At 50.2% G+C, this 16,005-nt stretch overlaps 1 protein-coding gene across 4 annotated transcripts in view; it reads right to left on the bottom strand.

Annotated features, from left to right (window-relative positions):
* Window positions 1–16,005, bottom strand: part of SYCP2L (synaptonemal complex protein 2 like) — a 109,888-nt gene that overhangs the window by 77,841 nt on the left and 16,042 nt on the right. For all 4 annotated transcript variants that reach the window (XM_072152588.1, XM_072152590.1, XM_072152589.1 and 1 more), the window contains exons 6-9: window positions 7,051–7,078; window positions 3,701–3,786; window positions 3,510–3,598; window positions 2,300–2,334 (exon numbers count right to left, since the gene is read on the bottom strand). In XM_072152588.1, coding sequence (XP_072008689.1) covers window positions 2,300–2,334; window positions 3,510–3,598; window positions 3,701–3,786; window positions 7,051–7,078 — 238 coding nt within the window. The remainder of the gene's footprint in view (window positions 1–2,299; window positions 2,335–3,509; window positions 3,599–3,700; window positions 3,787–7,050; window positions 7,079–16,005) is intronic.

Below are 16,005 nucleotides of genomic sequence, written 5' to 3'. Positions count from 1 at the left end.
GCCCCAAATAATATATATAGCATCCCCCCCAGTATAAAATAATTATAGCCCCAAATAATATATATATAGCATCCCCCCAGTATAAAATAATTATAGCCCCAAATAATATCTATAGCATCCCCCCCAGTATAAAATAATTATAGCCCCAAATAATATCTATAGCATCCCCCCCCAGTATAAAATAATTATAGCCCCAAATAATATCTATAGCATCCCCCCCAGTATAAAATAATTATAGCCCCAAATAATATCTATAGCATCCTCCCCAGTATAAAATAATTATAGCCCCAAATAATATCTATAGCATCCCCCCCAGTATAAAATAATTATAGCCCCAAATAATATATATATAGCATCCCCCCCAGTATAAAATAATTATAGCCCCATATAATATATATATAGCATCCCCCCCAGTATAAAATAATTATAGCCCCAAATAATATCTATAGCATCCCCCCAGTATAAAATAATTATAGCCCCAAATAATATATATAGCATCCCCCCCAGTATAAAATAATTATAGCTCCAAATCCCCAAATAAAATATACACAACCCCATATAATATCTATAGCATCCCCCTAGTATTAAACAATCATAGCCCCAAATAATATATATATAGCATTCCCCCCAGTATAAAATAATTACGGTATAGCCCCAAATAATATAAATATATATTGCATCCCCCCCAGTAATAAAGAAATAATTATAGCCCCAAATAAAATAGCATTCCATGATCCCCCCCCCCCCCAGTTTAAAATAATGCTGGCCCCATATGATATATATAGCCCCCCCCCCCCCGCAGTATTAATTATTAGCCACAATTAATTGAATACATGAAAAATAATAAAAAATCATACTCACCTGCAGGCAGCTGCTCCCTCGCCGCGACTCCGGTGTTCACGCGGCTCTCCTGTGAGACGCAGCTCCGCACAGTGACACAGGCGCCGCGCCATGACGTCATGGCGCCTGTGTCACTGCTTAGAACGGAGCGACGCAGCTGCCGGAAAGGCGCTGCGTCGCTCCGCATATAACTCGCACCTGTGTCTTAAAGAGACAGGCGCGATTTATTTAGCTGGTGGGCGACTCGGGCGTTAATGGATGCCCGAATCGCCCACTTTAGAGCGGCGAATTTCGCCGCCCTTTACAGGGACCCGCATTCTGCCGCCTGAAGCGAGATTTTCATCTCGCCTCATGGCAGATGCGGCCCTGTGTAGTGCCATTCCCAACCATCTAACCTGATGTGAGGTACCAGCGATTTCACACATATTTCCCAGCACAAAGACATCTGGTGTCTTAGGAACCGTCAGTCCTGATACACGGGTTACCTCTATATGTATATCCTCCCAGAATTCCAGTACCACAATACAGTTCCACATCATGTGGAGGAAATCTGCATTTTGTTCCTGGCACTTTGGGCATTTTACGTTCTTTGTTATCTTAAACCGATTGATCATAGCCGGAGCGTAGTACAATCTATATATTATTTTTAACTGAATCAGACTGATTGCTTCTGAGCATACAATGTTCATATTTTGGAAGATGTTCGTCCAATGTTTATCCGATAGCACTCCAATATCTCTTTCCCATTTTCTTTTACTTATACGTCTGTCTGGTTCCCTTATATTATTTATAATAAATTTATATAATTTTGGATAATAATTTTTCCCCCCCCTCTAACTTTTCCCAAAAAATCTATTATATTGTGATTCCCTATCCTTAAACTCTGCTTATCCCTCAACTTCCTTATTCTCTTTGCTAATTGAACATAATAAAAATAGTTTGTATCATCAATATTATATAATTCTTTCACTGTGTCAAAGGAAATTAATCTACCATCTACAAACATCTGTGAAATAAATTGGATTCCTTTATGTTCCCATTTTACCTACCTGTGACAGGGATTTCCTTTAATACTCCCTAAAGCATCGCACAACCTGCAAGAGTTACTAAAGGCTTCCTACCACTTACCAACTCCGGCACAGGGTCTGACATTGATTTCAGCCATAACTTGTGCCTGTGTCCTGGTTCAGGTTATAGTAAATTTAGTTACCCACTGGGTTCCACCTCAGCCTTCCCTGTGACCCACCTTTTAAAAAAAGTGTATGTGTGATGACAATAAAAATTGACAAATGGACAGTGTTAATGGAAGAGTTGGCATCAATTAGAGGCCATGCAAATATTTTTTATATCCAGAATTTTTTTTTTTTTTTTTTTTTTAAATGTGTGACAAAAGATGTGAATCAACTTTTTTTTTTCCCCTCAATAAAATTGAGTAAGATTCACTATAAACAAAATTTACCTCCAGCTTCAAATAGTTCTTTAGCCAAGCCTTGCCTGAAAAAGGAAAAAAAAATGAGTATATAAAAACTTTTTATACACACATGTAATGTTTTATACTGGTTTGTGTAAGAAGCTATGTATGTACATATACACAAAACTAGAGAACACACAAATTCCCAAAAATGTCAAGGTCATTGTGATGTGAATACATTCCAACATGAGTAAAAGATGAAAATGAGTCTTACCAGTAATTTGAGTTTCTGTAGGCCTCCAGAATGGCACTGACAAGAAGGATTCCCTGCCTCCACAGGTGCAGGAAACATTGTGCAGCTAATAAATGGGGGTCTCTCCCCCTGGAACATCAGTTTGTATCCAAAGAATTTTTAGGAAGTGTGAAACTCGTGAGAATCACTATACTATCATAATCGTAATATTGCCTTGCATAGTTAGAGTGCAGACAATGTAAACGTGTCATATGGTGGCATGATCCCACGGCTGCACAGAGGTCCCTGCATTTTATTGAAATATAATGCAAGGGTTTCATTCTGCTGGCTTAAGTTGCGCCGAACTGTATTAACGGTTATTATGGGATTAGATTATGAAGGAATGTAAGGGAATACAATTCTATATTCTAAAATAACGTTCACAGTGGGTCTATGAGGAGGTGACCTGTGTTTCATCATGCTTAAATCTGATGGTAGATTTCCTTTACGTTTTTGTGATTATTTATTTATATTTTACACAAATCTATGAAATTTATTGGGAAGCTGGAAAAAAAAAAAAAAAAAACACCCATGCATTATATTTAATGCTCTATAATATGCACACATTTAAAGGAGATTATCCGATATTCTGTGCTGTGTAGAATCGCAAACAGTGCATAATATTATATTTCACAATTCACATCAATTACATATGTAGATTTTGAAGTTGGCAGAGACATAAACCCACACTCCATCTCAACAGTGAAGCCTTCCACATAAGGTTTCCAATGCACCATTATTTCATTAGACATGGTCAGCTTGAGAAGAGTTTTATGGATTTTTACGGTTTTCTTTTTATGTTTTTTTTTTTTCTTTTTTGATGCTGTATAAACAAAAATAGTAACTCAGGCGTGTTCTTTTTTCACTCTTGTGATGATGAAAGGGACTGTTACATAGCTTTGGTCATTATGCACATTTTGTTTTTATACAACAAAATATAGCCAAAAAAAAATTGCCAATACTTACATTAAAGTACACATCTCCTCAGAAGAATTAAGCTTTTTCCTTTCTTCCCTTGAAGTTTTATCAATAATGAAGTTAAAAGTCTTTACCGCCTTTTCCCCACGAATATGGTGTTGGGGAAATAAAGGTAAAGCATTAATTGGATTGGTTTCTTCTTATCCAGTTCAAAATACAAATTGAGAAACATGTCTCACCTCCAGTCTAACTTGGTAAGGAGGCCACTTTTTCATCGTTATGAAACCAAGAGTAAACAAAAAGGTGTCCAGCAACTGCTTTACTCCTAAAAAAAAGTTTTGTAGTTTTAAACAAAAGCAGCAATAAAAATAGAAAAACAAACATAAAATATATGTAGAAGTTTCAGGGGCATCACATCTGAGGAGATCATTAATGACACAGCCCGTTTTTTTGCATTCCTATTTTTTACTCCCTGTCATTAAACATTCAGAACTTTTTTTTTTTTAATTTCTCTGCGTACAGTCCTGTATTTCTTGTATTGGGAAGCTGGAAAGAAAATCCCAAAGGTTGTGAAATTGACGAAAAATTGCTTTTCCGCCATTTTCTTTTAGGCTTTCACTTTGCGCTCCAAATTGCTTAGGTTGGTAAAGTCAAAGATAACAAATGTATAAATAGATTTCAAAATTAATTAAATCCTTTGGCAAAGAAGAATTATTATTTTTTTTACCATATTCGGACACCAATAACTTTCATACATTGCTTACCTAGCTCTTTAAAAGGGTGAGCTGACATTTTCATTGATTAAATGTTTTAAAAGGAAGTAGCTAATGTTTTCACTGATCAATGGTGAAAAAGTGGTGAATCGTCATTTGGATCTTTCCTGTTACATGGTTCGCCACTGGGAAGAATTGCTTTAATATTTTGATTGGGTGATATGGGATGGGGAAATATCTTACATCATTATCAAATCTTATCATTTTATGTGTTTTTGTTTGTTATCTAGGCAACAAGGGGGAAATTTTATTTTTTATTTATTTTTTTTTATTTGAAACCTTTTCACCATTTTTTTAAACACCCTAGGGCAGCAATGGTAAACCTTTTATTGCCAAAATCCGCTAATTTATTGCAAAGTGCCAACACAGAAACTTAAATAACTTCTTGCTTCCTGTTCTGTCACAACTTTCAAGCATATCGACCTCTTGAGGGCATCAATACAGTTGAAAGAAGATGGACAAATTTGGACTATCGTAGCTTCTCTTTAGGGTCCCTCTTTACAGAAAGAAATATGGGGACAGCAGGAGGACCTCCAAAGATAATCCAGCCCTTTCAAAACAATCACACTCTTCCTGCAGTCCAAGCAGCCAATGATGCACAGTATGTCTTTACGTGTTGAAGGATTAAAAGAGCCATTCTAACACAGACATACCTTAAGACACGTCATGATAAGCTGATGCAGGTCAGGGGTTTGAATAGACAAACACTTTTGTGAAAAGCGATTTTATAATTATGTTAATGACCCGTCTGTGCTCCTGTGTTCCTCACACAGGGCACTTGGGTATCAGCATAATTATGCAAGCCCTCCTTTTCATGCTCCCGAGAGCTGGTGACATCACCTGGCTCTCGGGAGCTGTAACACATGCGCCCTAGTTGTGGCCATCACGCAGCCAGCTGCTTTGTTGTACAGCTGCAAAAACTACCCTGAAAGCCTCCTACTCACGCAAGGTTTTGGCAAGGAGATGATTCGGCGTGCATGTGCTACAGCTCCTGAGAGCTAGGTGCCGCCACCTGCTTTCCAGAGCATGAAAGGAAGGAGGGGCAGTGCTCCTTCATGCATGATATGGGCGTGCATAAATTATGCCAATACCTGAGCGCCATGCTCCTTGTGTGACAAACGCAGAAGCCCCAAATGGTCATTAGCATAATTATAACATCAATTCTTTTGGTTGAAACAGCCAGTTTGTTTGCCTATTCAAGCCCTGAATAGGCATCAGCTCATCATGACCTGTCTAAATGTATGTCTGGTGTAGAGTGGGTGTTTTAAAATGGTATATATTTCATCTAAGCATGCAGGAAGATTCTCTAAGTTGTTTGATGAACTCAATGGCTTGGGTGCACATATAGAGGGCTCCGAGTGCCACCTCTGGCACCCGTGCCATATGTTTGCCCCCACTGCCCTAGGGTACCTGAACTTGTACTAGGGGTTTTGCTCTCTCCTACCATGTACTGTAAATACTACTGTATTGCAATACATAGTGGCATTTTACTGCAGATCTGCAATAGGCTCTCAACATCATGGTGCTGTTAATGGTGTATGAAGAGGGCCTAGCAGAGTCTGTTTCATACATACGGTATGTTTGCTGAAAAATGCAGCAGACACACACTGCTAACACTCTCCATTACAGCTGGCTCCATTGTCATGACAGACTGAGGGGTATCACATAGGTGATAGTAGTGGATACTTGCCTCATTTTGCAGCAAACACCGGTGTATGAAAAGGTCTTAGCCCATAAGCCCTCTTCATCCATCCTTCACACCATGATGTTGGGATATGTCATGGTGCATTAGAGGTTAATGGACAAATATTAAGTGGACTAACATCGGTCATCAAATAAAATTCCTGGTATTACAAGATAAAGGAGGGAGAACAAATGTATTAATAGCATTGGCATCAGCTAAAATGGATGGAGGGTATTTATGTGGTGTCAATGATATTACTACAGTATATAAAATATTTCTAATGTCAACAGGGGAGCAGTTTACCTAAAGAAGGATGTATTCTGGCAGAATTCTTCGCTGGCATTAAAAAAATATAAAAAAAATATAATCTTGCAGATTGTTTACTTTTGTCACTTTTGGGACAGACACTTTTATAGAGGTGAATTTTTGCGGTGACAACGCTATAAATACACAGGTACAGTTTTCACATACAGAGCTTGTATTGTACGGCTAAAATATTAACCCCTTAACCACCTGACCCTTTGAGGAGCAAATGATGGAAGCAAAGCAAAAGCACTTTCAAAAATCTAACTTTATGAGGGCTTGCTTCCGGAGTAGCAAATTGTACCTCCCAGTGTAATTTAATATTCCATGCCATGTACTGTACTGGCCATGCCATGTACTGGGAAGCAGGAAAAAATTTTTTGAAAAGTAGGGAAATTCACATATTTATACTTCGGGCAACAGACCTGTGTAAAGGGTTATCTTTTGCAGTATTTGATGAGGTTTTCATTGGTACCATTTTGGAGACTATATGAGCTTTTTATTTCATTTTTTATGAGTTGCAAAATGGCGATTAGGACACTTGAACGTTATATTCTGTTACACAATTCACCATCAGAGATAATCTGTTTGATATTTTAGTATATTGGGACGCAGTGATAAAATAATTAACCTGTTTCCGTATCAGTTCTAGGGAAAGGAGGGTGATCTAACCCCTTCAGGACTGTAATATGCAGCAATCACCCACCTTGTATGAAGAGAGCTCTACCCCTGAGCCCTCTCCATACACCCAGACGAATACCGTAGTAGTAGGGCACGTGCGGGGAGGGGTTTAAATGTGAATAAAGATCATTAGAAATTAAGCACTCACCGTCCTCACTGTTACATTCACAGATCACCTAGGTAATAAAAGGGAAAATGTGTTCACACATCCACCATTACCAGAAAGGGGAGCTAGCATTCAAATGTAATATTCCGAACATAAAGGACTGTCTATTTTCAAAGATCGTAAATAAAATTATTGCTTCTGTTTTGTTATATGATCAGGCAGGGCATTAGATAATAGCCTGTCCACCAAGGTGGTTACGTTAGCCATACATAGCTGTTGGCTTATTTGGTGAACAATCTTCCCTGTACCTCACACAGAGCTGTCTGCTTGGCAGAGCCTGGTGTACATATGACCAGCTCAGACACTTCTGACAGCTTCTCATCTCCAAGAATAAAGGGATAGGGCAGTTAAAAGGGGTTGTCCAGTTTCAGCAAGTTTACATTACAATTCTCCAACATACATCTGTATTAGTTCCTCCGCTTTCTAGATATCGCTTTTTGTAAATCAGTAGGCAGCTTTAAAGTTTGCTTCCATTGGATAGAAATCTGTCCATGGTCATGTGATGTCACGTGCTTCGTTTTAGTTATTGTACAGTAATAAAGGCTGCATATCATAAATGAGCCATGAACCTATGTCACTTCTTATGTCCATGGACAGATCACCACTCAATAGAAGTAAACATTCAGCAACCGGTATATCCAAGAAAGTGCCTGGGTCCTAAGCTGCTGGAGGGAGGATGGGGGGGGGGGGGTATCCAGCCCCCAGACTCCAATATTACCCTCATATCAATTGCACTGGTGTCTCTAAGATCACAATGGATTTTCATAGCAGTGCATAAAAAGTTGTATGCGCTGCCATACTTCACCCAAGAATGCGACCTCATGATAACAAATATTGTCACATCTCATACACCTGGTGTGAGATATGCTGTCCAGAACACCCCATAGAAGACTCTGGTAGATGACAGCTCCCAGCTCTGCTTTCCTCAGTAAGCTTGCAGCCTGTAAGATGAACAGATTGCTGGTGCCTGAACTTCAGGCGGACCCAGAGAAACCAGAGATGGCAGGTAATTTTTCTTTTTGGTTACTGTTATGGCACCCTTACAAAGGGCAACAATAGTGGCTCCAAATTCCTAGTGGTGGCCCCGATAAGCTGTATCAGCTTAGCATTTCACTCTGGTAACCCAGCAGCCACACACAAAGGTTACACAGATCTCCAAGACTGCTACTCAACACTCTCTGAAGCTTTGTATGGCTATAATATTTCACATGGTAAAAGAAAGTCAAAAACAGCCCATAGAACAGGGCACCACAAGGTATATACACACAGGGGTCACCTCTGATAAGGCGGGCAATGTGTTGCTGTGGTCCATCAAGGAGTTTGATGAAAAGCTTTTTTTAATTACGGGGCAGTACTTGTGTAAACTCATTGATTACCATCTAGGCCCCCTAGTGGAGACACTACCTTCGTATCTGAAAGACACAACTAATGTGCTGAGAAAATTTGAAGGGCTCCACTTGGATTCCAATACGTACATATTCACCTGTGCTGTAGAATCACTATATACATCTATTTGACATAAGGATTGCATTTCAGCTGTAAAACTCTAAATTCTTCAAATATCGAACCTAATTTGCTGCACTATTGGTACAACTCTTGTAGTTTGCCCTCATAATTTCTTCTTATTTAAGGGGAATCTCTTTCTATAGCTCCACGGAACGGCGATGGGGGGAGGCCTGCAAGCCTCCCCCATTTTCCCCCATTTTAACCTTTTCCTGGGGCTGTGGGAAAGAGATTATTCTTATAAATCCAGGCATATATGTGGACAAAGTGCACCTTTATACCAGATACATAGATGACATCATGGTCTGACAGGGACAGAGAGCAACCTCAACGACAATGATTTAAATTGATATACAAGATAGGACGACAGAACATGGAATTTTTGGACATTTTATTCAAAGTGGACAATGATGGGAATATTTCCTCTAATGTTTTAAGGAAAGAGACCTCCAACAATACCCTTCTCCATGCACAGTAATCACACCCTACAAAAAAAAAAACAAAAAAAAAACTGATGTCCTTTGGGAATGCTTTCAATTTTTAACGAATACAACGTATCTCTTCAAATGACTCCACTTTTGAACATCAAGCTACAGACCTGCAACACCGTTTCCAGGAACCTGGATACTCAGAGTTATACGTAGAGGCTATATGAGAGATAAAAAGGCCAAAAGAGAGGATCTCCTTATGACAAAACCGAAAACATGTAACAACAGAGATAAATGTTGTAATGAATCTCACAATGGGAGAAAGTCAAAGAAATCCTTTCAAGGTATTGGCAAATAGGGTTGATAACACCCTACATCATTTTATACCATCTCATCCGTCTATTACTTACCGACGAGGGTCCTTTGTATACAAATGGTTTTTTATCTTGTGGCGTATATGTAAGCCCTGAGCATATAATGGTCTTTTCTATGCGATTACTACAATTTCCTAGTGCAGCCGCAGCTAATTTCGTCTCGGTGGCAACCGACCCTTCGCAGCTCTCACGATCCTTGCGATCTGCCACCTTACGCAGGCGCACTTCATGTGTGCGGCATCTGTCTCATTTATGGGCCGCGGCTCTGCCAGGTCCTTGTGATGTCCGCGATCTAATCACTTTCTGCGCATTGTAGTTTGAGCAGGGGATAAATCTGCATTTAATTTAGTGCAGGGGCGTCGCTAGGTCAAAAGATCCGGGGCTCGTGTCCCGGATCTTTTGGCCAGTGCCCCGAATCTCCTCGGGTCAGCAGCCCCGCTGCCCGGGAGATTCCTTCACTCTCTCATCAAGATATGTGTCTGAGGACACAGATCGTGATGAGAACGAGTGCAGGTGCTGCTTTCCCCTGCAAGGACCTAGCCTCCGGGAGTTCCAGAGGCTGAAGGACCTGTGATGATGTCATGATCACTTACTGGGGGGCCCCGTGTGCGAGGCTGATCACTTACTGGGGGGCCCCGTGTGCGAGGCACATCACTTACTGGGGGGCCCCGTGTGCGAGGCACATCACTTACTGGGGGGCCCCGTGTGCGAGGCACATCACTTACTGGGGGGCCCCGTGTGCGAGGCACATCACTTACTGGGGGGCCCCGTGTGCGAGGCACATCACTTACTGGGGGGCCCCGTGTGCGAGGCACATCACTTACTGGGGGGCCCCGTGTGCGAGGCACATCACTTACTGGGGGGCCCCGTGTGCGAGGCACATCACTTACTGGGGGGCCCCGTGTGCGAGGCACATCACTTACTGGGGGGCCCCGTGTGCGAGGCACATCACTTACTGGGGGGCCCCGTGTGCGAGGCACATCACTTACTGGGGGGCCCCGTGTGCGAGGCACATCACTTACTGGGGGGCCCCGTGTGCGAGGCACATCACTTACTGGGGGGCCCCGTGTGCGAGGCACATCACTTACTGGGGGGCCCCGTGTGCGAGGCACATCACTTACTGGGGGGCCCCGTGTGCGAGGCACATCACTTACTGGGGGGCCCCGTGTGCGAGGCACATCACTTACTGGGGGGCCCCGTGTGCGAGGCACATCACTTACTGGGGGGCCCCGTGTGCGAGGCACATCACTTACTGGGGGGCCCCGTGTGCGAGGCACATCACTTACTGGGGGGCCCCGTGTGCGAGGCACATCACTTACTGGGGGGCCCCGTGTGCGAGGCACATCACTTACTGGGGGGCCCCGTGTGCGAGGCACATCACTTACTGGGGGGCCCCGTGTGCGAGGCACATCACTTACTGGGGGGCCCCGTGTGCGAGGCACATCACTTACTGGGGGGCCCCGTGTGCGAGGCACATCACTTACTGGGGGGCCCCGTGTGCGAGGCACATCACTTACTGGGGGGCCCCGTGTGCGAGGCACATCACTTACTGGGGGGCCCCGTGTGCGAGGCACATCACTTACTGGGGGGCCCCGTGTGCGAGGCACATCACTTACTGGGGGGCCCCGTGTGCGAGGCACATCACTTACTGGGGGGCCCCGTGTGCGAGGCACATCACTTACTGGGGGGCCCCGTGTGCGAGGCACATCACTTACTGGGGGGCCCCGTGTGCGAGGCACATCACTTACTGGGGGGCCCCGTGTGCGAGGCACATCACTTACTGGGGGGCCCCGTGTGCGAGGCACATCACTTACTGGGGGGCCCCGTGTGCGAGGCACATCACTTACTGGGGGGCCCCGTGTGCGAGGCACATCACTTACTGGGGGGCCCCGTGTGCGAGGCACATCACTTACTGGGGGGCCCCGTGTGCGAGGCACATCACTTACTGGGGGGCCCCGTGTGCGAGGCACATCACTTACTGGGGGGCCCCGTGTGCGAGGCACATCACTTACTGGGGGGCCCCGTGTGCGAGGCACATCACTTACTGGGGGGCCCCGTGTGCGAGGCACATCACTTACTGGGGGGCCCCGTGTGCGAGGCACATCACTTACTGGGGGGCCCCGTGTGCGAGGCACATCACTTACTGGGGGGCCCCGTGTGCGAGGCACATCACTTACTGGGGGGCCCCGTGTGCGAGGCACATCACTTACTGGGGGGCCCCGTGTGCGAGGCACATCACTTACTGGGGGGCCCCGTGTGCGAGGCACATCACTTACTGGGGGGCCCCGTGTGCGAGGCACATCACTTACTGGGGGGCCCCGTGTGCGAGGCACATCACTTACTGGGGGGCCCCGTGTGCGAGGCACATCACTTACTGGGGGGCCCCGTGTGCGAGGCACATCACTTACTGGGGGGCCCCGTGTGCGAGGCACATCACTTACTGGGGGGCCCCGTGTGCGAGGCACATCACTTACTGGGGGGCCCCGTGTGCGAGGCACATCACTTACTGGGGGGCCCCGTGTGCGAGGCACATCACTTACTGGGGGGCCCCGTGTGCGAGGCACATCACTTACTGGGGGGCCCCGTGTGCGAGGCACATCACTTACTGGGGGGCCCCGTGTGCGAGGCACATCACTTACTGGGGGGCCCCGTGTGCGAGGCACATCACTTACTGGGGGGCCCCGTGTGCGAGGCACATCACTTACTGGGGGGCCCCGTGTGCGAGGCACATCACTTACTGGGGGGCCCCGTGTGCGAGGCACATCACTTACTGGGGGGCCCCGTGTGCGAGGCACATCACTTACTGGGGGGCCCCGTGTGCGAGGCACATCACTTACTGGGGGGCCCCGTGTGCGAGGCACATCACTTACTGGGGGGCCCCGTGTGCGAGGCACATCACTTACTGGGGGGCCCCGTGTGCGAGGCACATCACTTACTGGGGGGCCCCGTGTGCGAGGCACATCACTTACTGGGGGGCCCCGTGTGCGAGGCACATCACTTACTGGGGGGCCCCGTGTGCGAGGCACATCACTTACTGGGGGGCCCCGTGTGCGAGGCACATCACTTACTGGGGGGCCCCGTGTGCGAGGCACATCACTTACTGGGGGGCCCCGTGTGCGAGGCACATCACTTACTGGGGGGCCCCGTGTGCGAGGCACATCACTTACTGGGGGGCCCCGTGTGCGAGGCACATCACTTACTGGGGGGCCCCGTGTGCGAGGCACATCACTTACTGGGGGGCCCCGTGTGCGAGGCACATCACTTACTGGGGGGCCCCGTGTGCGAGGCACATCACTTACTGGGGGGCCCCGTGTGCGAGGCACATCACTTACTGGGGGGCCCCGTGTGCGAGGCACATCACTTACTGGGGGGCCCCGTGTGCGAGGCACATCACTTACTGGGGGGCCCCGTGTGCGAGGCACATCACTTACTGGGGGGCCCCGTGTGCGAGGCACATCACTTACTGGGGGGCCCCGTGTGCGAGGCACATCACTTACTGGGGGGCCCCGTGTGCGAGGCACATCACTTACTGGGGGGCCCCGTGTGCGAGGCACATCACTTACTGGGGGGCCCCGTGTGCGAGGCACATCACTTACTGGGGGGCCCCGTGTGCGAGGCACATCACTTACTGGGGGGCCCCGTGTGCGAGGCACATCACTTACTGGGGGGCCCCGTGTGCGAGGCACATCACTTACTGGGGGGCCCCGTGTGCGAGGCACATCACTTACTGGGGGGCCCCGTGTGCGAGGCACATCACTTACTGGGGGGCCCCGTGTGCGAGGCACATCACTTACTGGGGGGCCCCGTGTGCGAGGCACATCACTTACTGGGGGGCCCCGTGTGCGAGGCACATCACTTACTGGGGGGCCCCGTGTGCGAGGCACATCACTTACTGGGGGGCCCCGTGTGCGAGGCACATCACTTACTGGGGGGCCCCGTGTGCGAGGCACATCACTTACTGGGGGGCCCCGTGTGCGAGGCACATCACTTACTGGGGGGCCCCGTGTGCGAGGCACATCACTTACTGGGGGGCCCCGTGTGCGAGGCACATCACTTACTGGGGGGCCCCGTGTGCGAGGCACATCACTTACTGGGGGGCCCCGTGTGCGAGGCACATCACTTACTGGGGGGCCCCGTGTGCGAGGCACATCACTTACTGGGGGGCCCCGTGTGCGAGGCACATCACTTACTGGGGGGCCCCGTGTGCGAGGCACATCACTTACTGGGGGGCCCCGTGTGCGAGGCACATCACTTACTGGGGGGCCCCGTGTGCGAGGCACATCACTTACTGGGGGGCCCCGTGTGCGAGGCACATCACTTACTGGGGGGCCCCGTGTGCGAGGCACATCACTTACTGGGGGGCCCCGTGTGCGAGGCACATCACTTACTGGGGGGCCCCGTGTGCGAGGCACATCACTTACTGGGGGGCCCCGTGTGCGAGGCACATCACTTACTGGGGGGCCCCGTGTGCGAGGCACATCACTTACTGGGGGGCCCCGTGTGCGAGGCACATCACTTACTGGGGGGCCCCGTGTGCGAGGCACATCACTTACTGGGGGGCCCCGTGTGCGAGGCACATCACTTACTGGGGGGCCCCGTGTGCGAGGCACATCACTTACTGGGGGGCCCCGTGTGCGAGGCACATCACTTACTGGGGGGCCCCGTGTGCGAGGCACATCACTTACTGGGGGGCCCCGTGTGCGAGGCACATCACTTACTGGGGGGCCCCGTGTGCGAGGCACATCACTTACTGGGGGGCCCCGTGTGCGAGGCACATCACTTACTGGGGGGCCCCGTGTGCGAGGCACATCACTTACTGGGGGGCCCCGTGTGCGAGGCACATCACTTACTGGGGGGCCCCGTGTGCGAGGCACATCACTTACTGGGGGGCCCCGTGTGCGAGGCACATCACTTACTGGGGGGCCCCGTGTGCGAGGCACATCACTTACTGGGGGGCCCCGTGTGCGAGGCACATCACTTACTGGGGGGCCCCGTGTGCGAGGCACATCACTTACTGGGGGGCCCCGTGTGCGAGGCACATCACTTACTGGGGGGCCCCGTGTGCGGGGCACATCACTTACTGGGGGGCCCCGTGTGCGGGGCACATCACTTACTGGGGGGCCCCGTGTGCGGGGCACATCACTTACTGGGGGGCCCCGTGTGCGGGGCACATCACTTACTGGGGGGCCCCGTGTGCGGGGCACATCACTTACTGGGGGGCCCCGTGTGCGGGGCACATCACTTACTGGGGGGCCCCGTGTGCGGGGCACATCACTTACTGGGGGGCCCCGTGTGCGGGGCACATCACTTACTGGGGGGCCCCGTGTGCGGGGCACATCACTTACTGGGGGGCCCCGTGTGCGGGGCACATCACTTACTGGGGGGCCCCGTGTGCGGGGCACATCACTTACTGGGGGGCCCCGTGTGCGGGGCACATCACTTACTGGGGGGCCCCGTGTGCGGGGCACATCACTTACTGGGGGGCCCCGTGTGCGGGGCACATCACTTACTGGGGGGCCCCGTGTGCGGGGCACATCACTTACTGGGGGGCCCCGTGTGCGGGGCACATCACTTACTGGGGGGCCCCGTGTGCGGGGCACATCACTTACTGGGGGGCCCCGTGTGCGGGGCACATCACTTACTGGGGGGCCCCGTGTGCGGGGCACATCACTTACTGGGGGGCCCCGTGTGCGGGGCACATCACTTACTGGGGGGCCCCGTGTGCGGGGCACATCACTTACTGGGGGGCCCCGTGTGCGGGGCACATCACTTACTGGGGGGCCCCGTGTGCGGGGCACATCACTTACTGGGGGGCCCCGTGTGCGGGGCACATCACTTACTGGGGGGCCCCGTGTGCGGGGCACATCACTTACTGGGGGGCCCCGTGTGCGGGGCACATCACTTACTGGGGGGCCCCGTGTGCGGGGCACATCACTTACTGGGGGGCCCCGTGTGCGGGGCACATCACTTACTGGGGGGCCCCGTGTGCGGGGCACATCACTTACTGGGGGGCCCCGTGTGCGGGGCACATCACTTACTGGGGGGCCCCGTGTGCGGGGCACATCACTTACTGGGGGGCCCCGTGTGCGGGGCACATCACTTACTGGGGGGCCCCGTGTGCGGGGCACATCACTTACTGGGGGGCCCCGTGTGCGGGGCACATCACTTACTGGGGGGCCCCGTGTGCGGGGCACATCACTTACTGGGGGGCCCCGTGTGCGGGGCACATCACTTACTGGGGGGCCCCGTGTGCGGGGCACATCACTTACTGGGGGGCCCCGTGTGCGGGGCACATCACTTACTGGGGGGCCCCGTGTGCGGGGCACATCACTTACTGGGGGGCCCCGTGTGCGGGGCACATCACTTACTGGGGGGCCCCGTGTGCGGGGCACATCACTTACTGGGGGGCCCCGTGTGCGGGGCACATCACTTACTGGGGGGCCCCGTGTGCGGGGCACATCACTTACTGGGGGGCCCCGTGTGCGGGGCACATCACTTACTGGGGGGCCCCGTGTGCGGGGCACATCACTTACTGGGGGGCCCCGTGTGCGGGGCACATCACTTACTGGGGGGCCCCGTGTGCGGGGCACATCACTTACTGGGGGGCCCCGTGTGCGGGGCACATCACTTAC

The sequence above is a fragment of the Engystomops pustulosus genome, chromosome 5 (assembly GCF_040894005.1).
Source record: "Engystomops pustulosus chromosome 5, aEngPut4.maternal, whole genome shotgun sequence".
Classification (NCBI taxonomy): Eukaryota; Metazoa; Chordata; class Amphibia; order Anura; family Leptodactylidae; genus Engystomops; species Engystomops pustulosus.
This window is presented reverse-complemented; position numbering and strand designations above follow the sequence as displayed.